Source organism: Vombatus ursinus, unplaced genomic scaffold (assembly GCF_900497805.2).
Source record: "Vombatus ursinus unplaced genomic scaffold, bare-nosed wombat genome assembly UNPS02014778.1, whole genome shotgun sequence".
Lineage (NCBI taxonomy): Eukaryota > Metazoa > Chordata > Mammalia > Diprotodontia > Vombatidae > Vombatus > Vombatus ursinus.
The window spans coordinates 29,808,182-29,836,085 of record NW_020954556.1 but is presented as its reverse complement, the minus strand read 5'-3'; the positions used below and the strand labels follow the sequence as shown (position 1 = coordinate 29,836,085).

Here is a 27,904-nt window from a genome sequence, read left to right as displayed (position 1 = left end):
AAGGGGAGGTTTTGTTTAATTACTTTAACAGAAAAAAAAAATAGCAAGAATTACACAACTAGATAAAAGAATAAAGAAAAGGGAGTTACTAAGTTTAAGTAAAACTCCAAAACTAGGGGAAGAGTTGACAAATGGGGTGGGAGAATGGCTTCTGAATGAGAAGAAGAGAACCGCTGGGAAAAGGTTTACGTTCAAGTACGTTAAGCAAACACAATTGAAGAGACAAGATACAATCTTTAAAGAGGAGGGAAATTAATCCTAATTTTGGGGGGAAATATTAAGGACAAGTGGGGGAAGATTATAAACCTCTCATAATTTTGAGTAGTATATCAAAAGAGAATGACAGATTGGATAAGAAATCAAAACTTTGCAATCTGTTGTTTACAAAAAACATTCTTTTTTTATTTTTTATTTTTAGGCAGTTGGGGTTAAGTGACTTGCCCAGGGTCGCACAGTTAGTAAGTGTTGAGTGTTTGATTTGAGGCCAGATTTGAACTCAGGTCCTCCTGACTTCAGGGCCAGTGCTCTATCCACTGCACCACTTAGCTGCCCTAGAAACATTCTTAAAAAGCAAAGACGTGCACAATAAAAATCAGGGACTGAAACAAAATTTATCAGACAAAACAAAAATAAATTCACAATATAAATAGAAATAAACAAGAAAATATTATGCTGAAAGCAACCAGAGGCAACAAACCAATATCAATATTAAATATATTTTCCAAATATCTTAGTTATAATGGCAATATTAACTGAATTATGAGAAGACATAGGCAACAATATAATAATCACAGGAGACTTTAATGTCACACTCTCAGTTTTAGACAAATCTGACAAAGATAAAAGGGAAAAGTTCACATTATTATGGAATTGAACAGTTCAATTGAACAGTTGCTGGATAAATTATTATTATTATTATTATTATTTTTGCAATGTACAATCAAAAATTCTCCCTCTGGTGGAGATGAGGAGCAGGATGTGATACCTGAAGGTAATATTAAAATAATGATGATGATATAATAACTAATATTTACATAGCACCTATTACGTACCACACACTGTGCTGAGCACGTCACAATTAACTGTCTCATTTGATCCTCACAAAAACCCTGGGATAGGTGCATTATCCCCATTTTACTGAAGAAGCTGAGTCAAACAGAGGTGAAGTAACTTGCCTAGGGTCATTCAGCTAGTAAATGTCAGAGGTGAGTTTTGAACTCCTGTCTTGTAGACTTCAGGGAAATCCACTGCCCCACCCAGCTAAAAAGTTGGAGGAGGTGGAAAAGTTAAATACAATTTTAAATTAAATGTTACTGCTATTTAAGCATGACTGCTTCAGTAGCAATGTGTGACTAACACACATAAAAAGTAAAAATTCAGTACTTAAAAATGAAAAAAAAAATCTTCCCTCTAACTGTACTTGTAAAGTATAGTTTTGAACTTTTTATGACATGATCTTTTTATATTCTGGTCAAGTATTCATTTGGAATTTGTATTGTTCTATAGGTATAATTGCTAGACTAAAAGTTTTCCCAGAAGTTCTTGTTAAATAGGTTCCCAGCTAATTTGTATTCTTAGTTTTATCAAACACTGGACTACTGTCTTGGATTGCTTCTGGATCTAACAAATGCTTGTTGGTTCTTGTTTATCTAGTCTGTTCCACTGGCCTACTTTACTGTTCTTTTGTTGTTAGCCATTTTTCAATCATATCTGACTCTTTATGACCCCACTGGGGGTTTTCTTGGCAGAGATACTGGAGTGGTTTGCCATTTCCTTCTGCAGATCATTTTAAAGATGAGGAAACAGAGACAAACAAGGTTAAGTGACTTGCCCAGGGTCACACAGTTGATAAGTGTCTGAACTCAAGGATTTGAACTCAAGAAGAGAAGTCTTCTTAACTCCAGGCCCAACGCTCTATCCATTGTGTCACCTAGCTGTCCTTCTATTATTTAACCAATGCCAAATAGATTTGATTATCTTTTCATAGTATAGTTCTTTTTTCATTATTTCCCTTGTGTACCGTATCTTTTAGTCCTCTAAATAAATTTTTCCCACTTTTAAAAAATAATTAGTTTATTTATTTTTAGTTTTCAACATTCACTTCCATAAGATTTTAAGTTTTGGAGACAGCTAGGTGGCGCAGTGAATAGAGCACTAGCCCTGGAGTCAGGAGAACCAGAGTTCAAATGCGGCCTCAGACACATAATACCCACTAGCTGTCTGACCCTGGCCAAGTCATTTAACCCCAGTTGCCTCTCAAAAAAAACATATAAATACATATTTTGAGTTTTGCATTTTTTCCCTCTCCCTCTCCTTCCCCCCTCGCCCACGACATGCTAAATACATTTTTGTAACTATGTCTAGTTTCATACAGTGATTGATAATTGAAGTGATACAGCACATTCTCTTTTTCACATGAATCTTGGGTCTCATTGATTCAAGACTAATCTTCGATGATGCAAATTGTAACCCAGCCACGTCCTCCCAAAACAGGGGCTCTTTCCTCCCGAGTTGCTGGAGACCTTCATTACTTTCTTCCAGCATTAAAAGTGATACCAGCGGACACTTTGATCATCTCACCTTCTATTCCTTTCCCTGAGAATATGACCAGCCATGTCCTATTTTCTATTTGAACAGACCTTGGACCATCACAAAACCTCTGTTTGCCTCCTTAACTATGAAATGACTTTAGTAACAGCACCTACCTCACAGGATTGTTGTATGCAAAGCCCTTTTACCTTTCTGTCGTACTATTCTGATAACATTTTTTACTGTTCTGAGGTGTACTCTCTATTGTTTATACATTGCAGCTTGCTCACACCCACCTTTCCATTACCCTCTGTGTGATGCACTTTTTTGGTTCTTAGGAGTTAGTGTTATCTGAGGTCTTGAAGCCATACAGCAAGACTCATAAAATGTTTGTATTGAAAAGATGGACCTTTATTGTTATGGAAGCTTGAAGTCAGTAAAAGTGCCTTTCAGTTTCCCAAAAGGGATCCAACTAACTTTAACCCTTCCTCCTTTCCAATTCTGGGTTCATTTCATTTGCCATCTCTACTGCCTGTCCCAGATGGAGAACCTCTGGAGGATGTCTATTCAGATACATGTTGAAATCTAGACAACAGTAACTTTTTTTATTCATTTGGTCTTTCCTCTATGGATGGGCAAAACAAACTCTTTCCAATATATAAAATTACAAAGCTTTTGCATACATAGAATTGATGCAGAAAGAATAAGAGAAACTTAAGTGGGGAAAAGAAATCTTCCAGGAACCTCTGCAGTAGGATCCTGGAGATTAATGCAGTCAACCCCTCATCATCTGCAAATAGAAGTATCTTGAATACCTCACCATCCAAGAGTGAACCCTTTTGGCGAGCATATATCTCCCTGTTTTATTCTCACCTGATTATTAGAAGGTCATTTGATAGGTTTATTTCTATTATATCTTCCACGAAATCTCGAATGATTTTGGTATAGAGATGTAAGACACAGTGTTGTAACAAAATATATATATATATATATATATATATATATAAAAAGCAATATTTATACTAAATTGAGTGCATTTTCATAACAAGCCATAAGTACAGTGGGATCTTATATTGGCTACATTTTTCAGACAGTTGTGAGATGGCAAAGATGTGGTCCTTTATTGAATATAATTTGTAAATTTCTTGTTCCCTGCTAATACCTTCATCAGGGATGTCCTCAATTTGTGTAGAGCTGTTCCTCATAATGATTTTGTGTAAGAGGGAAAGGAGGCATGTAGGCAGGTAGTTGTTGATATACTTTTATTTTTTGGCGGGGGGAGAAATCAGGAAGGTCTGAGATTTTTTTTTCTAAGTCTTCAGCCCCTTCATGTTTTTTAGTTAACATTTAAGTCCCTCAGTGCCCTCAAAATTGTACCCCCTCATCACATATCAGTTTTATATATATATTTGATCCAATCCAGTTGCTTTTCCTGTTTTTGTTCTCTTTAATGCCATTTCTATTTCCTTTTTAAGCACCCACGGACTTGTGATTTTAGGATCCAAGTATAGTGGTTACACCAGGGGTGGGGAACTTGCAGCCTGAGGTTGGATTCAGTCAGAGAGCCTCACTTGAGGACCTAAAGGGTCAAATGTGGCCTTAGGCCTTGGTGGAAAAAATGGTTGTAATAACTTTTGTGAATCTTTGCTGTTTTTCTTCAATTGGAAGTTCTCTTGGAATGCCCTTGGGATAGAAACCTTTGCTTAGGCAACTAGGTAGTACAGTGGATAGAGAGTGCTTGGCCTGAAGTCAGGAAGACCTGAGTTCAAATTTAGCCTCAGGCACTTACTAGATAATCTTTGCCTTAGTTTCGGCAGCTATAAAATGAGGATAATAATAGCACCTATCTCTCAGGGTTGTTGTGAGGATCAAATGAGATAAAATAAGTAAAGCGCTCAGCATGGTGCCTGCACGCAATAAGCACTTACATAAGTGTTAGCTGCTGCTGCTGCCACTGTTGTTGTCTGTTGGACATCTTGCCAAGCTTTCTTTAGTCTGTATTTAATTTCCTCTATTTTCCCCTCAAAATATGATGCACCATCTTATCTTTCGGGGACATTTTAAGCTCTTAATGGTTTTTATTTTGTTTTTGTGACTTGGAGTGGTCCTAAAAGACAGTTGCTGTTTACTAGTTATAGATCAGTTTATGTTACTATTAGAGGTTTCTCCCTAAAATTTTTACTATATTAGCATGACCAAACTGTGAACACTGAATACCTCTCCAATTATTTATTTTTCCCCTAAGCTTTTTATTTGGTTTTTTTAAAATGCATTGATACATTTTAACATAACATATGTCCTAACAAACATCAAAACAAATCACTCAGTGAATTATGCCCCTCCTCCCTCTCAAAGTTTGTTACTTTATTAATAGAAAAGTAGGATGTATCTTCTACCTTGGAAAGTGTGCTACAACAACATCAGTCTGCTATTTGACCAGACTCCTGTTCCCTCTCAGTGCTAGCTTTATTCGCGTTGTTTCAGTCCTAGCGTATGGACTGCCCTTGACACAGGTGTCCTCACTTTTCAAGTCCTTGAATTCTTCATATTGATCATTCTTATGACGCAATAATATTCAACTGCATTCATATATTACACTTTGTTCTGCCATTCCTAATCTCTAGGTACATGTTCTTTCATTTTTACACAAAATGTAGTTAAAACTACAAAATGAAGTTAACCTCCTGTTATATGCATTTTGTAGTACTTTTGAATAATTTCTTGTAGTACTTCTTACTGGTTTTACTTAGCATTATAGCATGGTATAGTGCAAAACATGCCGGATATGGGGCCAGAAGACAGGTTCAGATTCTGACTCTGCCACTTAATACCTGTGCAACCTTGGACAAGTCACATAACCTTTTTGAGCCTCAGTTTCCTCATTTGTAAAATGAATATGTTCAGTTGGATGGCCTTTGTGATCCTGGCCAGCTCTAAATCTATTGCTTTGGTTTTTATGAGTTTTTTATATCCTACTTTATTAAGCTATATATTATCTCAGTTTGTTCACCAGCTCTTGGGGTTTTCTTATGACACCAGTTATCTGCAAATAGGAACAATTTTGTCTCCATTTTATTGTACCATTGATTTCTGTCTTATTGTTACAGCTGGTATTTCTAGAGCTATGCAGGTAAGCACATGCAGCTTTCCAGGACGTCTTGTTGCTTCACTGTTGCCATAGTTTTTGCCTTGCCAGGAAGCTGCCATCTATGGGGCAATGGGAGAGATGAGTGATCTGTCCCTGGGATCCAGAAACTCTCTTTTTGAGAAACATGTTCCAGCAAATGTAGTTAGCCATGTTCTACACACTGTCTCAGTGATAGAAAAGAAAGAACTAAGTTGCCAATGAGGAATTCCTTTCATAGGCCAGCCAAAAAGATGGCTTTTACCATAATGCCAGACTCAAAGTTCATCTTTGGGCCAGCACTTATCAGTAAAATTCCAAAGTATGTCCTGTATAAAGGCTCACTATCCTATAAACAAAACAAATTGATTAGGTAATTACCCTCTTTAGCTCCCTACACCAACGAAAGTACATCTCAGCAAAGCATAAAATGCCATTAAAAGAATATAGCATTAGACTTAATGTACTTTCCAGATTATTGATATTGACCTTGAGCTGTCACTAACCACATAATTTTAATACTTTATTCTATAATTTCATCAATGTAGGTACTTTCTCCGGTGATCTTGTGTAATTCTTGTTCTTGGCCTTGGCCTCTTCAAAATCTATAGAGGATCTACTCCATTATTCTAGAGGCTTAACATTTGTGAATACCAGCTTAGTATTCATTTGTCTATTTGTTATTCTTTGCTCTTGTAACATAACAAAACTTTTCCAGTCAAAAATTTTCTTGGATGCTATCCTTTTTGCCCTTTGTTGCTTCTACATCTTCATTGGCGATATGTTACATTCTACTTATGCCCACCATGTTTTTTTCCATTGCTCTTTGGAGCAGCCATAGTTTAGATTCTTTGGAGATTGTTATGTTCTTTGATTTGTAACCACATAGTGTCCCAGAAAAAGTGTTGCCTATTATATCATCTTGTTTCACACCTTGGGCAAGCAATTTAAGAATCTTTTGACTCATTTGCCACTGTCATGTCCTTTTGAATCTGGAACCCAGGGATAAGGAACAGGGAGAAATTAGACGTATTACTTATTGTTCAACAGACACAAGTTAGGGGGACAGAGAAGAAATAAAAGATGAATTAAGGGGTGGGGATTTGAGAAACACTGGAAAACTTACATCTGGTCCAAGGTGTGAAGTGTGAATATGACAACAATTGGCAGTAAGTAATTGATTCTAGGACCTTTGTTTTTTAATAAGGGTCTGAGGTGCTGTATGATAGAGGTTAAACTTGAACGAGGTATCGTGGTAAATTGGCATCTGTGACTACTTACTAAATTATCAAAACTAGAGAGTGTTGTTGACAAAAAAGAAAAACTAAAATTGTGGCTAAGCTCTATAGAAGTATACTAATTATAATTACTTAGGCTAACTGTTTAACATTTATGTTTAATTATGCAGCACAGTAACAATTATGAATATCATGAAATATCAGATTATCTTGGTAAAAATGTTTTTTGTGATACTGTACTCTATTCTCATACTTCTGAGTTTTGCATCTGTTATAGCATGTTCATTTGTTCCTAACTGAAACATTAGATGAAACATCTACTTTTGACCTGTGTAACATTTTGTTAAGTCTTTAGCCTGTGCTATCTACGCATTATTTGACAACTTTGGACCAGCCATCTGTGAAATACTATTCAGTACATAAATCAGCAGTATTTAAGATGTTAGTCCTTTTTTTTTTTTTTAAGGTGAATACCTCCAAGAGTAATTCAGTTCTAAGTTGTATTTTCTTCTAAAATATTCCAGTCTTTAATGTGGGCCTAGTGATAAGCTATCTGTTGTCCAAGGATCTACCTAGCTAAGTTTGGAAAGGCTCAAAACTACCAGGTTACCAACTAGTGGTGAATTTAACTGGCTCTTTAAACTCACAGCACTGTCAGTATTAGGCCTTAGGAGGGTTGTGGTTTGAATCAGTAGAGGTAGTACCCATATCCATGCAATTCCAAGTCTTTAAAGTTTTAAGTTGAAGTGTTTTCACTTTAAGTATTAAATATGAGTATTTGGTTTAGGTAAAATGTGTTTTGCTACCAAATAATTCCCAGGAACAAACTATTACCCTTATCTATAAAACACTGAAAAACTAGGGTTTTCGTGTATAAATAATAATGTTTTTCTTCTTTTTTCCTAGTTCTAAAAGATGAGTCGTGGCTATTCAGAAAACAATAATTTTCTGTGTAATAATCAAACGGTGTTGGACATGATCCTTTATTCTCTAATTGGAGTCCCTCAGCCTATCAACTGGGAAGCAGTAGCGAGGCTAGTGCCTGGATTAACATCCAAAGAGGTAAAACTTCAAACCTAAAATCCAGTAAAATAGGATATTAAAAGAAATAACTACTAGGATGTTAATTGTTTGAATCACATAGGTTTTTAGATATTACAATATGGGTTTATGTAATTTGTATAAAAATGTATACATAATATATGTGTGACTGTATACTCTAAAGTGCCACGTGTTAGAGTTTTACGACCAAATATTCACTCCGGAGGGATAATATTTTACACATTTAATGTGTTCATGAAAAGTTGAGTCTCTCGGCCTTAGGGGCCTTGGCATTTCAAGAAATCTGTAAAATCCCTGTACAGACAATTAGGAGAAAATACAAATTATCATCTCGTACTAAATTCCTCGAGATCAGTTATCTTTGTGTCACCCTCAGCACCTAACTGGGTATGCAGGTGCTCGGGTATTTGTTAAAATTTAAAGCTGAGTTGGCTATGGTATAGGCAACTAAGATATGAAATATTTTATGATAAATGATTACCTTTTGTAATAGTAATTATAACAATCGGCTTAGGGTGGACCATTTAATAGATACATATGTGTGTTTCTTAAGTAACTTCTATTGAGACAAAAATAATGTGTTCTTCCTTTGGACTAATTCATTGAAAACTGAGAGATTGTTTAAAAATGAAAAAGGCAAACAAAATTATTTCTTTTTTTTAATGGTAATTTTTATTTATTTTTTTGTTTTCAACATTTACTTCCATAAGATTTTGAGTTCCAAGTTTTCACCCCATCTCGCCCCTACCCCAAGATGGCATGCATTCTAAATACCCCTTCCCCTAGTCTGCCTTCCCTTCTATCTTCCCCCCCCCCCTTCCCTTATCCCCTTCCCCTTCAGTTTTCCTGTAGGGCAGGATGGATTTCTATACCCCATTTCCTGTATTTCTTATTTCCCAGTTGCATGTGAAAACATTTTTTTAAAAACATGTGTTTTTAAAACTTTGGGTTCCAAATTTTCTCCCTTCCTCCCTCCCCACCCACCCTCATTGATAAGGCAAGCAACTAAATATAGGTTATATATGTGCAGTTATGCAAAACACTTCCATAGTAGACATGCTGTGAAAAACTAACTCTATTTCCCTTAATCCTATCCCGCCCATCCATTTATTCTATTCTTTCTTTTGACCCTGTCCCTCCTCAGAAGTATTTGCTTCTGATTACTCCCTTTCCCAATCTTCCCTCCTATCTATCATTCTCCTACTCTCTTGTCCCCTTCCCCCTCTATTTTCCTGTAGGGTAAGACAGATTTCCACACCCAATTGAGTGTGTATATTATTCCCTCCTTAAGTCAAATCCTATGAGAATAAGATTCACTCATTCCCTCTCACCTTCCCCCGTTTCCCCTCCACTGTAAGAGCCTTTTCTTTTCTGTTTGTTTGTTTGTTTGTTTTTTTGTGGGATAATTTACCCCATTCTACCTCTCCCTTTCTCCTTATCCTAGTATATTCCTCTCTCACCCCTTAATTTTATTCTCCAGATATGACCACTTCATTTTCAACTCATCCTGTGCCCTCTATCTGTCTATCTATCTATATCTATATATACATACATATAATTTTTTCTCCTCCGACTACCCTTATACTGACAGGGGTCTCATGAGTTACAAATATCATCCTAAATAGTTCAACCTTAATACGTCTCTCATGATTTTCTCTTTCCTGTTTACCTCTTCATGTTCCACTCGAGTCTTGTATTTGAAAATCAAATTTTCTATTCAACTCTGGTCTTTTCATTAAGAACGCTTGAAAGTCCTCTATTTCACTGAATGACAATTTTTTTCCCCTGCAAGATTATACTCATTTTTTCTGGGTAGGTGATTCTTGGTTGTAATCCTGTCTCCTTTGCTCTCCAGAATATTATATTCCATGCCCTGCAGTCCCTTAATGTAGAAGCAGCTAAATCTTGTGATATCCTGATTGTGTTTCCACAGTACTTGAATTGTTTCTTTCTGGCTGCTTGTAATATTTTCTCCTTGACCTGGGAACTCTGGAATTTGGTTGCAGTATTCCTAGGAGTTTTCCTTTGGAGATCTCTTTCAGGAGGAGATTGGTGGATTCTTTCAATTTCTATTTTGCCCTCTGGTTCTAAAATATCAGGGCAGTTTTCCTTGATCATTTCTTGAAAGATGATGTCTAGGCTCTTTTTTTGATCATGGCTTTCAGATAGTCCAATAATTTTTAAATTCTCTCTCCTGGATCTATTTTCCAGGTCAGTTGTTTTTCTAATGAGATATTTCACATTGTTTTCTAATTTTTCATTCCTTTGGATTTGTTTTACAGTGTCTTGATTTCTCACAAAGTCACTAGCTTCCAATTGCTCTATTCTAATTTTTAGGGAAGTATTTTCTTCAGTAAGCTTTTGGACTTCCTTTTCCATTTGGCCACTTTTGCTTTTTAGGGCATTCTTTTCCTCATTGGCTTTTTGGACCTCTTATGCCATTTGAGTTAGGCTATTTTTTAAGGTGTTATTTTCTTCAGTATTTTTTGAGGTCTCCTTTAGCGAGCTGTTGAGTTGTTTTTCATGATCTTCTTGCATCACTCTCAGTTTTTCCTCTACTTCTCTTACTTGCTTCTCAAAATCCCTTTTGAGCTCTTCCAAGGCCTGGGACTGATTCATATTTTTCTTAGAGGCTTTGGATGTAGGAGCTTTGGCTTTTTGTCTTCTTCTGGTTGTATGTTTTGATCTTCTTTGTCACCAAAGTATGATAATATAGTCTGACTCTTTTTGCGCTGCTTACTCGTGATCCCAGCCAATTATTTGAGTTTTAAACTCTTTGTTAAGGTAAAAGTCTGCTTCCAGTGTGGAGAATGTTCTGTCCCAAGCTTCAGGAGTTTGTACAGCTGTTTTCAGAGATAGTTCTAGGGACCTGTAAATTTTCAGTTCTTCCAAGGTGGTATGATAAGGGGCGAGGTGTTTCCTCTCCACCACCACAACAAGCTCCACCGCACCAGCGTTATTCCTTGCCCCAGAACCACCCCTCAGAACTGTGACCCAGATCCAAGCGCAGGCAAAGCAAGAGATTCCTGCGTCACCACTGGCAAAGAGATCCCTGCAATCCCCCTTTGATCAGCCACTCGATTTCCCCTCAGTCTGTGGGCCAGAAGCTCGGGAAAAAGCCGCGGCCCTGGGCCGTGCTTGAGACTTGCGGCTGAGACCTAGCTCCTCTCACCACATTCACGGACTTTTCCCACTGACCTTCTATGTTGTCTTTGGCGTTCAGGGGTTGAGAAGTCTGGAAACCGCCACAGCCGCCCCTGATTCAGTCCTCTGAGGCCTGCTCCAGGGTCGCTGCTGCGGCCTGTGCGCCCACACCAAACTGAGCTACTCTCCCCGCCCGGCACGATATACCTTTCTGCTCAACCATCCAGGCTGTCTTTGGCTGGAAATGTGTTTCACTCTGTCTTTTTGTGGGTTCTGCTGCTTTAGAATTTGTTTAGAGCCATTTTTTTTTGGTATTTGGAGGGCTTTGGGAGAGAACTCAAGACAGTCACTGCTTTCCCTCCGCCATCTTGGCTTGCAAAGTTATTTCTTATAGTCATTGAAACAAGCAAGAAGCTTATATAGCTGCTTAAATTTCTCATACTGACACGACAAATGCCCTTTATTTTAAGAATAGAAATTTTTCACATATGTAATTAAAATAATAAAATATATAGACTTGTTTTATTAAAATAGTTACACGCTGCTTTTTAGCAAGATACTCAGAATTTGTAAGCTTCTTGTTTTAGTTAAATGTACAAATGTCTTGTTTTGATAACATCTTCCTTGTGTGGTGTGGCAAAAATTTGCATCAAATATCTTTGGTTAATTTATTAAATAAGAAAAACATTCACCTTCCATTGACTTCATACATAGTTGCTTCATTGAACTTTGGGTAAATTTTCATTATGTTTTCCAACATAGCTAAATAGTAAAAGATATCCCAGTAAATCACAGCCTTAAAAATAAAACCTACATCTCTGAATTGGAGAAGAAAAACAACTATGAGTTATTTTGTGTACAAAAGGTAGATTCAAAGAAACATTCTGATGATTTTAGTTCTTCACTTGATACTCACATTTACATGACCATTGCCATTTTCTAAATAATAAAAATATAGAATTTTGTTATTCATCTTTAGTTCACATTTTCATCACAACTCTTTAGTTATATAGCAACTGTTCCTTTAGGCCTTATTAAATAATTCTCTTCTTGTTGTTTTTTTAGTTTCATTTTTACTTATTTTAATGATATCATAAAATTTTAATTTTGTGCCTAACTAATATGCAATGTTAAAGGTAGGACTAATTATATAAGTGTTTGCTTTAGAATAAAATCTCTTAATATTTGAAAATATGTATCTCATTACTTAAACAGATTCAGCCCAGGTAAGTGGTTTGTATGTTTGTTTGGTAGGAATAGTAACTAAATAATTTAAACCACTGAGTGGAATAAGCCAATTATCCTACTATAATGAGTATTCCAGTATTCATTTTAAAATTAGATGAAAATATTGGTTGGATATGCCATATGGGTTGTTGACATGAATTAAATATTGCGTGCCATAACTGTGTGTGAACTTCATTTTCTGAAAAAGAAGTGGCCCTTTCCCTTTACAAAAGCCAGTCAGTCCTTCAGCTTAATCCCTTCTCCAATAATATGCCTTTACAATTGTCCCTTTCCCCCCCCATCTACTGACTTACTTTCTGCTGCCTAATTATTCCTCATCTTTAAAACAACCGAAACAACCCTACCATCTCCTCAAGCTGTCTCCCACCTTTTACAAACAAAATTCTAGAAATAGCTGTCTTCTATACTTGTTATCTCTTCATCCTGTCTCTTCTCATTTTTCAGCCTCTTACATTTCAGCTTCTGACCTCATCAGTCTTCTGAAACTACTCTCTCCAAAGTTACCAGTGTTCCCTGAGGTGCCAAATTTGGTGGTTTTTCAGCGTCCATCCTTCTTGACTTTTGCAGCTTGAGACTGTTAGCCATTTCCTCCTAGAGGGGACAGTGTTCTCACTGTTTCTTTTCTTACTTGCCTGGCCACTCCTTTTCAGTATCCTTTGCTGTACCGTCATTCCTATCCTGACATTTGCTCTGGTTATATCCCAAGACTAGCCTATAGAGAAAACCCTAAATATGTGAGTCTCACTGTGGTGAAATGAAGGAAAAGGCTATTGACTGGGAAAAGTGCTACGTGGGTAAATTTTATGTCATTGGGATTTATCAGAGAAGGCACCTCCGGGCAAGTTTACAAAGCCAGGGATAAAGATAGAGGAGAAATGGTAGCCTTAAAAAAAGTTTTACCAAATAATGAAAAGGAAGGTTTCCTCATTACAGCTATTCGAGATTAAAATTCTTCAGTAGCTTACCCATCAGAGTATTACCAGTATGAAAGACATTGTTGTCTCTACTCTTAGTAACCACATGAGCTTCTGTTGGTTCACTTATCTCTACACAAGTGACCCTAGTGGCTTATAGATCTAGTCCTGGTCTCTTTCCCGAGTTCCAGTTCTGCATCACCAGCTGCCTGTTGGACATGATTCCCAACTACACATCCTGTAAATGTATTAAACTCAGACTCAAAAACAAAACTTATCTTCCTTCTAAAACTTTTCTTCTTATCTTCTCAGTGTTGAAGCCACTGCCCTGTTCACAGTTACCCTGGTTACCCTGGTTCACAAGCTTGTAATTTTCCTCTAATTTTCCTTCACTCTACATAGCTATTCAGTTTCCCTTCTTGTTAATTCTGTCTCCCTATCTCATTCATCCACACCCTTTTCTTCACTAATAGAGCTACCATCCCAGTTGAGGTCTTCATCACCTGAACTACTGAATAGCCTTTTAATTGGGTCCTTGCTTCAAATGTCTACCATCTTTATTCTTTCCCCCACACAGCTGCCAAAGTGATATTTCTAAAGCACAGTTTGATTATGTCTCTCCCTGATCACTAAACTGAAGTGGCTCCCTATGGCCTTGATGCTTAAATATAAGCACCTCAGGGTTGGCATTAAAGCCTTTCATAACCTCATTTTGACCTACTTTTCTATGCATTAGTCAGGCATGCTCTTATTAAGTGCTTATTGTATGCTAGGAATTGTGCTAAATGCTGGGAATACAAAGAAAAAAATTAAAATGATTCCTGCCATCAAGGAGTTATAGTCTAATGGGAAGAGAACACATATATGAATAGATATATAAAAGCCGTATGTAGAGTAGTTACAAGGTAACCTTAGAGCAGAAGACACAAGTAACCAGAGGACTAAGAAGACTTCCTACAAAAGTTAGCATTTGAACTGAGTGAATCTTGAAGGAAGCCTAGAATTTTTCGAGGCAGGAGTGAGAAGGGAGAGCATTCTAGGCATGGAGCCCAGCCAGTGTCACTTAGGTGAAGAGTTATGATAGGAATAGCAAGTAGGCTACTGGCTGGACCATAGAACACATGGTAGTGATAGAATGTGTAAAACTGGAAAGATAAGAAGAGTCCAAGTTGTAAAGAGCTTTAAATGTCAAAACAATGGAATATATATTTGATTTAAAAGTAATAGAGAGCCTCTGGAATTTATTAAGGGGGATGGGGTAGTGAGGAATGACTAGAACCACACTTTAGAAGCATCACTTTCGCAGCTGTATGGGGTACGAATTGGAGTGTGGAGAGTCTTGAGTCAGGAAGACCAATTCGAATAGTCTACATAAGAGGTAATGATGTCTGCAACCATGGTCCAGCTGAACTGGTCTGCTTGGTATTCCTCATTGCATCTTCACAGTGCTCTTCCCCTTTCCCCACCACTGGGAATAGAGCTCAACTTTAACATAAATTCATAGTCAAGAAATAGGCTGAAAAAATGAGCAAATTAAAAAAAAAAGAACCTGCCCATTAAAAATCTGCTATGGGAAGATCTAGACACAAACTCAGAAGAGAACAATGAAATCAAAAGCAAAGCCTTGATGGGGAAAAATTTGTGAATTTGACATAAGTCCAACAAGAATTCCTGGAAGAACATAATTTTCAGAATTAAATAAGAGGGGAAGAGGAAAAATTAGGTCAATAAAAGAGAAAAGAAAATGATGAAAAGACAACAGCTTAGTAAAAGAGGCACTAGGTGGCACAGTGGACAGAGGGTCTGGAATCAGGAAGACTTATCTTCCCGAGTTCAAATCTGGTCTCAGACATTTGCTAGTTGTGTGACCCTCGGCAGGTCACTTAATCCTGTTTGCCTCTGTTTCTTCATCTGTAAAATAAACAAGAAGGAAATGGCAGACCCCTCCAGTATTTTTGCTAAGAAAACCCCAAATGGGGTCATGAAGAGTCAGACACAACTGAAAATGACAGAACAACAAAAGAGTCACAGAAGATACTGAAGAAAATAATACCTTTAAAAATAAAATTGGCCAAATGGAAAAAGAGGTGTAAAACTTCCCTGAAGAAAATAATTCCTTAAAAATTAGAATTGGGCAAGTGAAAGTTAATGACTCCATGAGACATCAGGAAACAATAAAACAAAATGAAAAGAATGAAAGAAAAATAGAAGAAAATGTGAAATGTCTCATCAGAAAAACAACAGACCAGGAACATAGCTTGGGAGAGATCATTCAAGAATTATTGGCCTCTCTGAAAGCCATGATCAAAGAAAGAACTTAGATATATTTCAAGAAATTATTTGTTTAAAACTGCCTCAGTGCCCTAGAATCAGAAGGTAAAATAGAAATGGACAGAATCCATTGATCACAACCTGAAAGAAATCCCAAAATGAAAACTGCCAGGAATATCATAGTCAGATTCCAGAGCTCCCAAGTCAAAGAGAAATTATTTCAAGCAGTCAGAAAGAAACCATTCAAATATTGTGGAACCGCAGTCAGAGTGACACAAGATTTAGCAGCTACCGTGTTAAAAATGCAGAAGGCTTGGAATATAACATTCTGGAAGGCAGAAGAACTGGGATTACAACCAAGAACAACCTACACAACAAAACTGATTATAACCCTTTAAGGGGAAAAATGAATATTTAATGAAATAGAGGACTTTCATGCATTCCTGGTGAAAAGACCAGAGCTGAATAGAAAATTTGATTTTCAAATACAGAACTCAAAGGAAGCATAAAAAAGTAAACATGGAAGAGAAATCAGAGGGACTTAATAAGGTTAAACTGTTTACATTTCTATATGGGAAGATAATACGTGTAACTACTAAGAACTTTATCATTACTAGAGCAGTTAGAAAGATTCTCCATAGACAAGGTGCAGGAGTCAAAAATATGTTAGGATAATGTAAAAAAAATTAAGAGATTGGAGAAGAGGGAAGGGACAGAAAAGAGGTATGCCAGGAAGTGCTTTTACGGTGGGGGGGACGTGGGAGAGGGCAGCACTTGAATCTCATGTAGATTATCTCAAAGAGGGAAAACACACACACACACATGCACATGCACCATTGGTAGAGAAATCTATCTTACCCAACAGGGAAGTAGGAGGGAAAGGGAATAAGAGGAACGTGGTGAAGGGGGGAGGGTTGATAAAAGGAAGGGAGCACATAAAGGAAGGCAGTGGTCAGGAGCAAAAGAGATTTTGGAGGAGAGACAGGATAGAGAGAAAGGGGGGATAAACAGAAGAAAACAGGGAGGCGAGAAATGCACAGTTAGTAATCATAACTGCAGATGGAATGAACTCACTCTTAAAATAGAAGCAGATAGCAAAATGGATTAGAAACCAGAATCCAATGATACGTTGTTTATAAGAAACACACTTGAAACAGACACACAGAGAGTAAAAATAAGGAGCTGAAGTAGTATCTGTTATGCTTCAGCTGAATTAAAAAAAGGGCAGGGGTAGCAATCGTGATCTCAGATAAAGCAAAAACAAAAATAGATCTAATTAAAAGGGATAAGCAGGTAAGCTACATATTGCCAAAAGGCATCATAAACAATGAGTAACATCAGTAATAAACATATGTACCAAATAGCATAGCATGAAAATTCTTAAAGGAAAAGTTAAATGAATTACCAGAGGAAATAGACAGTAAAATTATACTAGTGGGGCACCTTGGCTTTCCCTTCTCAGAGCTAGATAAATCCAACCATAAAAAAGAAAGAAGTTAAGGAAATTAATTAGAATCTTAGCAAAGCTAGGTATGATAGACCTCTGGAGAAAATTGAGTGGTAATAGAAAGGAGTATACCTTTTTCTCAGCTGGACATAGCACATTCACAAATATTGACCATGTATTAGGGCGTTAAAAACCTCTCAAACGGCAAAAAAAAAAAAATGCATAAATCTTAGATGTATCTTTTTTAAGATCATAAAGCAATAAAAATGACATTCAATAAAAGGTCATGGAAGCATAAATTAAAAATTAATTGTAAAATAAATCATCTAATCCTAAAGAATGAATGGATCAAAGAACAAATCATAGAAATAATAATTTCTTTTAAAAAGAATGACAATAATGAACAGTATTCCAAAATTTGTGAGATGCAACCAAAGCAGTACTTAGGGGAAAAGTTATATCTCTAAACATGTGCATTAATAAAAGAGAGAGCAGATAAATGAATTGGACATGCAAATAAAAAAAATTAGGGGGAAAAAAGCATATTAAAAATTCCCCAATTAAACACCAAAATGGAAATCCTGAAAATCTCAAAGGGAAAATTAATAAAATTGAAAGTAAAAAAAAAAAAAAGATTAAACTAATAAGTAAAACTGGGAACTGGTTTTATGGGAGGAACCCCAGTAAAATAAACCATTGATTAATTTGATTTTTTTAAAGAAAGAAGAAAACCAAATTACCAATATCAAAAAAGTGAATGCATCACAATGAAGATGAATTAAACCTATTATTAGGAGCTATTTTGCCCAATTATATACCACTAAAACTAAGTAAATGGGTGAGTATTAACGAAAATATAAATTGCCCAAGTCAACAAAAGAAGAAATAGAATACTTAAATAACTCTATCTTAGAAAAAAAGAAATTGAACAAGCCATCGATGAGCTCCCTTAAAAAAAATTCCCAGGACCAGATGGATTCACAAGTGAATTCTACCAAACAATTATGGAACAATTAATCCCAATACTATATAAATTATTTGAAAAAAAAAACCAGGTAAAGAAGGAGTTCTATCAAATTCTTTCTATGACACAAATATGTATTTGATATCTAACCCAGGGAGTGCAAAAACAAAACTAAAGACCAGTTTCCTTAATGAATATTAATGCAAAAATTTTAGATAAAATACTAACAAGGAAATTACAGCAGTATATCACAGAGATCATGTACTATGACCAGGTGGGATTCATACCAGGAATGCAGAACTGGTTCAATATTAGCAGAACTATCAACATAATTGACCATATTAATAACAAAAAAATTTCATATGATTATCTCAGTAGATGCAAGAAAAGCTTTTGACAAAATGCAGTACCTAGTCCTTTTAAAAACACTCAAAAGCATAGAAATTACTGGAGCTTTCTTCAAAATTATAAGTAGTATCTAAAACCAAGAGCAAGCATTATCTCTAACAGGGACAAATTTGAAACTTTCCCAGTAAGATCGGGGTAAAGGTGCAACATCCCTTATCACCATTATTCAGTATTATAACAGAAATGCTACCTATAGCAGTAAGACCAAAAAGAAAGAAAGAAAGAAATTGGAGGAATAAAAATAGTCAATGAGGAAACAAAACTATCACTTTTTGGAGATGATATGGTATATTTAGAGAACCCTAAAAAAAACTAGTTGGAACAATTAACTTTAGCAGAGTTGCAGGATATAAAATAAACCCACATAAATCGTCAGCAATTGTGTAGACTACCAGTAAAACCCAGCAGAAAGAGATGGAAAGAGAAATTCTATTTAAAATTATGGAAGACAATATAAAATACTTTGGAGTCTACCTGTCAAGACAAACCAAGGAGCTATATGAACCCAATTACAAAACACTTCATACAAATAAATTCAGATCTAAACAATTGGAGAAACATTAATTGCTCACGTATAGACCATGCCAGTGAAATAAAAATGACAATTCTACTAAGTGAGTTTACTTATTCAGTGCCATAGCAGTAAAACTACGAAAGAATTGTTTTATAGAACAAGAAAAAATTGTAACACAATTCATCTGGAAGAACCAAAGGTCAAGAATGTAAAGGGAATCAATAAAAAAAAAAATATAAAGGAAGGTGGTCTAGCTAGCAGTACCAGATTTCAAACTATATTACAAAGTGCTAATCACGAAAACAACCTGGTACTGGCTACGAAGTAGAGTGGTAGATCAGCAGAACAGATTAGGTACACAGTACATGGTGGTACTACCATATTACCATTACCAGTGGTATTACCATAGTAATCCCAAAAAGTAAAACCAAAGATCCAAGCTTTTGGAGTAAGCACTTGTCATCTGACCAAAATTGCTGGCAAAACTGGGAAGCAGTTTGGAAGAAACTATGCATAGATCAACATTTCACACTGTATACCAAGATAGTCAAAATGGATAAATGATTTAGACAAAACGAGTGATATAAGTAAATTAGAAGGAGCATGGAAAAATGTACTTGTCAATCTATGAATAAAGGAAGAGTTTATGACCAAACAAGAGGTAGGATCATGTAAAGTAAAATGGATAATTTTTGTTACATTAAATTAAAAATGTTTTGCACAGATGAAACTAATGTAGCCAAAAGTAGAAGGAAAACAAGAAGTTGGGAAATTTACAGTAAGTTTCTCTGATAAAGGCCTCATTTTTCAAATGTACAGGGAAGTGAATGACATTTATAAATATATGAGTCATCCACCAGTTGACTGGTCAAAGGATATGAACAGGCAGTTTTCAGAAGAAGAAATCAAAGCTATCAATAGTCACATGAAAAAAAATGCTTAAAATTACTATTGATTAGAGAAATGCAAATTAAAACAACTTTGAGATATCAGATTGGCTCTCATGACAGAAAAGGAAAATGATAAATGCTGGAGGAGATGTGGGGAAAATGGGACACTAATATACTTTTGGTGGAGTGGTGAACTAATCCAACCATTCTGGGGAACAGTTTGGAACTATGACCAAAGGACTATAAAACTGTCTACCCTTTGACCCAGCAATACCTCTACTGGTTCTGTATCCCAAAGAGATAAAAGAAAAGAGAAAAGGACCTATTTATACCAAAAAAAAATTGTGGCAACTCTTTTTGTTTTGGCAAAGAATTAGAATTTGAGGGGAGTCTCATCAATTAGAGAATTGCTAAAGAAGTTGTGATATGAGATAGTGATGGAATACTATTGTGCTATAAGAAATAATGTGCAGAATGGTTTCAGAAAAACCTGGGAAGACTTATATGAACTTGATTCAGAGTGAAGTGAGCAGAACCAGGAGAACATTGTACACAGTAGCAGCAATATTGAAAGGATGATCAACTGTGGAAGACTTAGTTATCCTGATCGAGACAGTTATCCAAGACAGTTCCAAAGGATCTACAATGAAACATGCTGTCCACTTTCAGAGAGAAAACTAATGAACTCTTGAGTGTAGATTCAAATATACTTTTTTTAACTTCATTTTTCTTGCTTTTTTGTGTTTTCTTTTGCAACCTGGCTAATATGGAAATCTGTTTTGCATGGTTTCTCATGTATAATCATTATCATATTGCATGCCTTCTCAAGGAGTAAAGAAGGGGCAGGATTGAAGGAGAGAATTTGGAATGCAAAATTTTTTTTAAAAAGAATGTTAAAAATTTTATATGTAATTGGGAAGCATAACAAAATAAAAAATATGTTAAAATAAAGATTGATTTTTGCAACTTTTTTTAGAAATTAGAATGTTTTTATATGTAAATTATGAGAATGCAGGATCAAATGTCAATTCTTTTACGAATACTAAATTACTATCAAAATGGTTTCAGACTAGAATTTACTTATTTTTATAGTTTAACGTATTGGCCATGTAACTTTAAGGCTAAAATCCAAGTTTTTAAATTATGAAATTACCAGCAGATGGTAGAAATACAACAGAGGACAATACAATTAATGCAGAAGGAAATGGAAAAAAATTCAATTTTGAACTTCCTTTTTAAAAAATTTAATCAAAGACTTGTTTTGACATTTTTTGGTAATGGTTGCCAGGCATCATAAACCTAGATTAATATCTGCTAATATTAAATTATTGTTCATAGAAAAGAAACTTATGGTACCAAGATACTTTTTCCTTACCTTCCTTCTTTTTATTTCATTGTTTTACTTCATGATAGTGTGCAAAAAGATTTGATGAACTGAAAAGCAGTGGAGGTTCACCTGTTGACAACCAGTACAGTCCTCTCATGGCAACTGGAGGAAGTCCTGTTGAAAATTTAGCAACATACATCAGATCTTCACTCCTTGACACACAAGGAGAGTTTCAGGAGCCACCTCTTAGACAGAATTCAGTTTCCAAAACAGGTAATTTAGAATAAATCCATCATTTTTATCATAGTTATTTTTCCTCAAGGCCAGGTACTTTCAGTACTACATCATAAAAACACAGAATTTGAATGTTTTCCTGTGCTTTAATATAAAGGGATTAAATCATATCCTCCTGACTTGCAGCTTAAGCCTCCCATATATGTGTTTTTCCTCCCATTAGAATAGGAACTCCTTGAGGGCAGAGACTATCTTTTCTAGTTATATCTTCAGCACTTAGCACAATGCCTGGTAGCACATTTATGTGCTTTTTCATTTATATTCATACTTGGTATTTCAGTTATTTTTTCTTTGATAGGTGTTGCTTTCCTAGTTTAGAAAAGCAACTTCTCTACTATTCAGACTTCAGTAGCTATATTGATTAATTAGTCATTGTTATTTAGAAGAGTTGTTTTGAGTAATGACAATCGAAACAATTACTCATATTAGATGCGCTTAATACATGTTTGTGATTTTTATCTCAGTTTCAGAGTCAGAGCATTCATTAGTCTAAAACAATTCCTTCTAGGAAGAAAGAAATCTGTTATTGGCTCTTAGTTCATTTTATCCTCATAAAACTCCTTTTTGTGCCTGCCATATAAAAATAATAGTGAAAATTATTTAGAGAAAAGGACTTGCCTTCATTGGCACTTTATGGTTCCTTTTCTCTGTTATGGTCCTTTCAAGCACTCTTAGAAAAAATTAGGAAGAATGCCAACTGACTTATAGTGCCTTCAGTTTATGTATAGTTATGGAAGCATAGTTTTCACCACTACTACTCAGTGTGTCAGAAGCCAAGTTAAGTCACAAACTCTTAACATTTTTTTAATCTGTGTTTTTTTTCTGTATTTAAGGAAGACCTAATATAGCTTCCACAAGGAATTGTTCTTCAGAAAATGAAAACTGTACTGCTCATAAAGATGGAGAAAAGGCTGATGAAACAGAAGGGTAGGAGGCTGGTTGTTCGTTAGATAAGAACTAATGTTTTTGTGAGTCTTTTGCTGTAGTGTAGAGATATCAAATTACAGTATTATTATCAAAACTTTGTTTCAGATCATCCTGTGCAAAATCCTAATTTATGGTTTATTATTAATTTACATCTGTTACCAAATTGAACTTTATTTTTACATTTATAGTTACTACAAATATAAATTAAAACTTTGAAGAGTAACTGAAAGAATCTAAAGAAATTTTTTTCTTTATCTCATTGACTTTATAATTGGTGAGCCTAGATTTGATTTTAATATCTCTCACTACATAAGTTTGTTTGATTGAAATATCTAGCTGCCTTACAATGTATTGAAAATTTTCATGGAGTTTTAACTGAATGCCATTCAGACTTAATGCCAAACTCTTTTTACTGAATTTCACTAATAATTTATTGTTCTCAGTTAATATTTATGTCTTGCATCTAACTTTGGGAAAAACTGTTAAATTATGAGAACAGATTTTCATAATTAATTATCATTTATTTTGACTGATAGAAAACAATTATAAATTACAATTTTTCCTTAAGTGGTTGATTGAATTTTTTTTTCTTTTAAAACTCTTGGACTGGTCAAATCCTATCCCTTTGGGTTTTTTTTTTCCTAGCACTCGGGGGTAGGGGTGAGGGGGAATGGGGATGGCTACTCATCTAGATTACCATGCAACCATTCAAATACACAGTATTGATTACTTATATAGTGAATCTGTTTCTGTTCCTATATTCTTTTTGTAGAGTGACACAAAGCAAGATTTGTCTTGAAATTGATGTTTTTAATTGTTTTTAATGATACAATCTTTAGAGTAAAGAAAATTTAAAGATTAGATAATATGTTAAAATTAACTTTCTATTTTATCAACCAAATTAACACGTGTTTTGAAAATATATTTATTAGTATTTTGCAGTAATGTTAACTCTTAAATACATCAACCATTTCATATGTAAATGTTATGAATCAGTACAGAAAGGTAGATTTTATAGGATCTTAGCTCTCGAGCTCGAAGGGACCTTAGAAGTTATCTCATAGACCCCCCTCATTTCACACATAAGGAAGCTGAGCCCCAGGGAGATGAAATCCACAGTCACAGAAGTAGTGAGCATCAAAGGTGAGGTTTGAATTCATGTCCTCTGACTCCAGAGCTATTGCTTTTTCTACTGTACCACACTGTCTTCTCATTGTTTAACGTCCTTTTTTAAAAGGTAAGTAAATCTCTAAGTATTTTTTCTTTCGTTGTTTATAACCATTTACTCTGTGATCTTTTCAGTGTGAGTAGCACTCCTCTATCCTAGAAATATTTAGAAAGTAGAACAAAACCATTCCTTCCCATCCTTTGTGACTCTTGTCTTTGTCCTTATGTGTACTAAACTGATTTTAAAACTTAAGTTCTCTTCCATTTTAAAACAGTAACAAAGGATTTTAAGTATACAGTTCCCTTCTTTCTTCATTTATCAATCTCCCTCCTCCCTATAATTGCTTAATATCCATATTTAAGAAACTAAGGTTTATGTTCACGCCAAGAATTATGCTCACTTGTTTAATTTCTCTGTGCTGTTTTTGTAAAGTTGAAACACTGTTTCCTTTTTAAAGTCCAGCTTAAAATAGGATACATTTAATTGGGTCAATTGCTAATAACCAAAAGGAGATTGTTCATCTATGACAGGGGTAGGGAACTTGTGGCCTTGAGGCTGCAGGTTCCCCACCCCTGATCTATTAAGTGACATTTATTTGTTAAAAGTTATTTTTAGTCATGTAAATACATAAAATTTGAAGTTTTATTAAATTTACTTGATAATTATGATCAGGATAGTAGACTTTTAGAATATTAAAATTCCATGAAACTGCTTGAAGTTCATATCTTCCCATATCTCCCTGTTTATAATAAATGTGGCTTAACTCTTCCCTTTCAAACTGTGATAACGTCTCTTCTTTGTAACTTTTTAAATGAAGGCCAAATATGGTGATTCATGTATGTGATGAAGCAAAAAACCTGAAAGAAGATTTTACTTGCCCTCGAGATCTTTTGATATCAGAAATGAAGTATTTTGCTGAATATTTGTCTGTGGATGCCCAGCGCTGGGAGGAGGTGGACATTTCAGTTCACTGTGATGTTCACATCTTCAACTGGTTGATACAGTATGTGAAAAGGAACTCTAAAGAGAATGAGAATTGTGAGATACCCACTTTAGGTAAAAGTACTTATTTGATACAAACTATTCATAAGGAGTTGGAACAGTAGTTAATTTATGAAAACAGCACCACATAGCTTTGTATGTGCCAGCAATGAGATGTGGAAAATTGTTTGGAAACTAGTGTTCAAGTCCACGTTGGCAATAGTCTTTTAGGAAACTGACACATTGTCCTTTTTTAGTAAATTATAGTAGAATTTCTGGCAAATGAATAGCTCTCCAGATGTTAGAAATGACATTTTCCGAGTCATTTTTTTAGAGGATAAAGACATGTAGCCAGAGAACACATTGTACCATCTAATAAAAACATCTTACACAAAACTAAAATTCTTCTTTATAGCCTTTCTCATTTGTTTTACAGCATGTGTAACTTCCTCATCAGTGAAATACTGACATTTAGAACACCCGGTCTTTCTGATATGATAACATATATTCTTTGGTAGGGCCTGTGTTTTTCATCAGTGTGTGGAATCCTCCACCAATGACACTCTTCAGCTTCTAGTCTGAGACAATTGCCTAAGATAAACTGAGAGGGTAAGCCACTTCTCTGTGGCAGTGCATCCAGTGCATGCCTCTGGCAGGACTAGAATCCAAGACTTCTCAACTCTAGGACTCTACCCATTATGTAATACTACCCGTGGTCGGATTAATCTGTTAGCAGAGGTACATCATGAAATCATGAAACCACCATAATTAGATAGGAAGCTGCATGCTTCTTAGTTCTGATAAATGTCCATGTGAAATAACACCTTAAGTAAGCATGTTTTTCATAACAGAATCAAGAGCAAGTCTTTTTTTTCCTATATTCATTATTTTCTGAACTGAAAACACCACCCCACCCCCACTAGTTTCAGAACCTCTTTAGTAGTGATATTTTACTTCTCTGTAGAAGTCTTGCATTATCTAAAATGTTGACCATAGCTTCATTGGGAACAACTGTAATGATAGCAGATCATCTCAGCTTGTTTTCTGTATTTTTCAAGTGAGGAAGTGTGATAATGTATTATCTTGAAATATTGGGTTTAATTTAGTTATTCCTTGTTTTTCACTTTCTGTGTGTGTGTGAAAAAGACTTTTGAGTATGCTTGATATGTGTCTAATTCCAGTGCTGATTTGCTGCTCTGTACCCTTAATTTAACTTTGAATTTACTAATGTGTATCTGAGCTGTATTATATAGTATGATTTACATTTCATTGGTATTTCACTTGATAATTAAGTCTGTTGTATTGAGATTCTGCCACAAAAAGAGGAAGCAATAAGTGAACTAATCATTTTTCCCATTTATTTTTAGAACCGGGGAATGTCATTTCAATTCTAATTTCTTCTGAATTTTTGAAGATGGATTCATTAGTAAGTATTCATAAAGGCTCCTAAGCCTTTTAGCACACCGACATTTTACTTCATTGTATTGGGAAGGCTTGATCACCAGGTACATCTTGATCTTTTATTCCTCAGGTATCTGGAAAGTCCTGTCACATCTTTTCATTCCAAATTCTTCATTTAATTTTTTGAAATGGATCTAGTGTCCCTTTTAGAAAAAAAAGTCCTAAACAAAAATATTTTTGAGAATAATTTTCTAGCTTTTAGAGATTCCAGTTTTGGGGAATGTGGCAGGGGATCAGAAATAATAATGAGATAAAAAATCTAAAGCTCTTTGCAAAACTTAAAAGTGCTGTATAAATGTGAGCTGTTACTATCATTTGTTATGTACCATTAAAAGTAGAGGCCTTATTCTTAGATGGGATGAAACAAAACAGTTGTATGTTTGCCCCCTAATTTTATTTTGACAACCACTTTAAAGGAAGAGCAAACTGATTAATTTTAAGTTAATACTTAGTGTAAAATTGAAGTTCTTTAAGTGTAGTTTATTTGTCAGCTATTACATGTATTGCAAAGAGTAAAAAACTAATGCTCAGAGTTTCTAATGGGAATTTTATGTAGGTGTATAGAAAAATTAATAGATAATAAATAATTAATAGATAATAGCTCACTTTTATATTTCTTTGACATTTTAGTTGTCATTATTGTACTGCCAGCTAGACTCCTAGAGCCTTCTGGGCTTCTAGACTTCTGGGCCCTCCTTTCAGTTCCATTCAAACGCTTATTAAGTGCCTATTATGTGTAAGGCCCTAGGGAAAGAGAGACATAAGCAAAAGAGTTGCAGGCCTCAAAGAGTTTGTTCTACCAGGGTGTGCAGCATGTATGTAGATAAGTTAATGCAAAGTCATTTCAGGGGAGAGAACACCAAGAGCCTTACCTGTGAGGTGATATCTGGGCTGTGCTTAGAACAACCTAAGGATTCTAAGAGAAGGAGGTGAGGAAGGAAGGCATTCCAGACACTCCAGGCCTCTCTGAGGGGTCAGTGACACAACCGTCTCATTTGGCAGCCGAGTGGAGAATGGATCAGAGAGGACAGGAAATGGAGGAGGTCTGAAGTGACAAGGGTGAACTAGGTAGAGAGGAGGAGACAGGTGCAAGAGATGTTGAGGGTGGAGGTAGGAATAACCAGAAACTAGGTGAGTGGAAGGGAGGCAAAAAGGCAAACCTGGGTGACAGGAAGGAGTCATCCTTGACTTTTCCCTTTCCCTCGTCCCCCACATCTAATCGGTTCCTGAGTCTTACTGATTCTGGGTCCACATCTCTTGCATCTACTCTCTTCTTTCCACTACTTCCCCAGCCTCCCTATTTAAGGTCCTCGTTACCTCTTACCAGGACTACTGTGGTAGTCTACTAATTGGTCTCCCTGCTTCAGGTCTTTCCTCCAGATCATACCCTAGACAGCTGCCAAATTGATATTCTTAAAACATAGGTGTGATGAAAACATTCAGCTTTTCAGAAACCTTAAATGGCTCCTGCTGGCCTCAAGGATGAAATAGAGAATCTTCGACCTAGCGTTTTAAAGCTATCCACGCTGGATGAAACACCTCTGCTGCTATCAGATTGATACATGAGCCCTTCCTGTAGACAGTGTTCCTGCTTCTTCCTGGAATGCTGTCCTTCCTCATCCCTGTCTCTTAGAGCCCCCTCTTCCCTTCAGAGTCACTGCCTCCCACATGGCATGACCTGTTGTGTTTATATGTCCTCAGCACCCAGCATGGTGCCTTGTGTAGGCATTTAATACATTTTTCTCGAATTGAATATTAATATCATATAATCTTCATTAAAGTTCTGTTCTAATTCTTTACCTTGGCTGGGACAGGACCATAGGCTCTTGAGAGCTTTGCCAATAGAACACAAACCCTGGCAGATCCTCCTGAGCCAGAATGCCTTTGAAGCACAATCCCAGAGATAGACTCTGTGTTGGGTCCTTTATCTGAAGATCAAGTTTAATTCAGAGAGGTTCATTAGCCAGAGATGGCCATACTCCATTTTTATTTT

The 27,904-nt window shown here is 35.7% G+C and overlaps 1 protein-coding gene across 2 annotated transcripts in view; it reads left to right on the top strand.

Annotated features, from left to right (window-relative positions):
- The window catches only part of KIAA1841 (KIAA1841 ortholog), a 66,510-nt gene that overhangs the window by 5,022 nt on the left and 33,584 nt on the right, over positions 1-27,904 (top strand). The window contains exons 2-6 of one of the 2 annotated variants that reach the window (XM_027865537.1): positions 7,798-7,953; positions 21,167-21,353; positions 22,208-22,301; positions 24,287-24,525; positions 25,818-25,876. In XM_027865537.1, the coding sequence (XP_027721338.1) occupies positions 7,807-7,953; positions 21,167-21,353; positions 22,208-22,301; positions 24,287-24,525; positions 25,818-25,876 (726 nt within the window). In that variant the 5' untranslated portion in view covers positions 7,798-7,806. Of the gene's footprint in view, positions 1-7,797; positions 7,954-21,166; positions 21,354-22,207; positions 22,302-24,286; positions 24,526-25,817; positions 25,877-27,904 lie in introns of those variants that run through there. The other variant, XM_027865538.1, reaches the window with a different exon arrangement.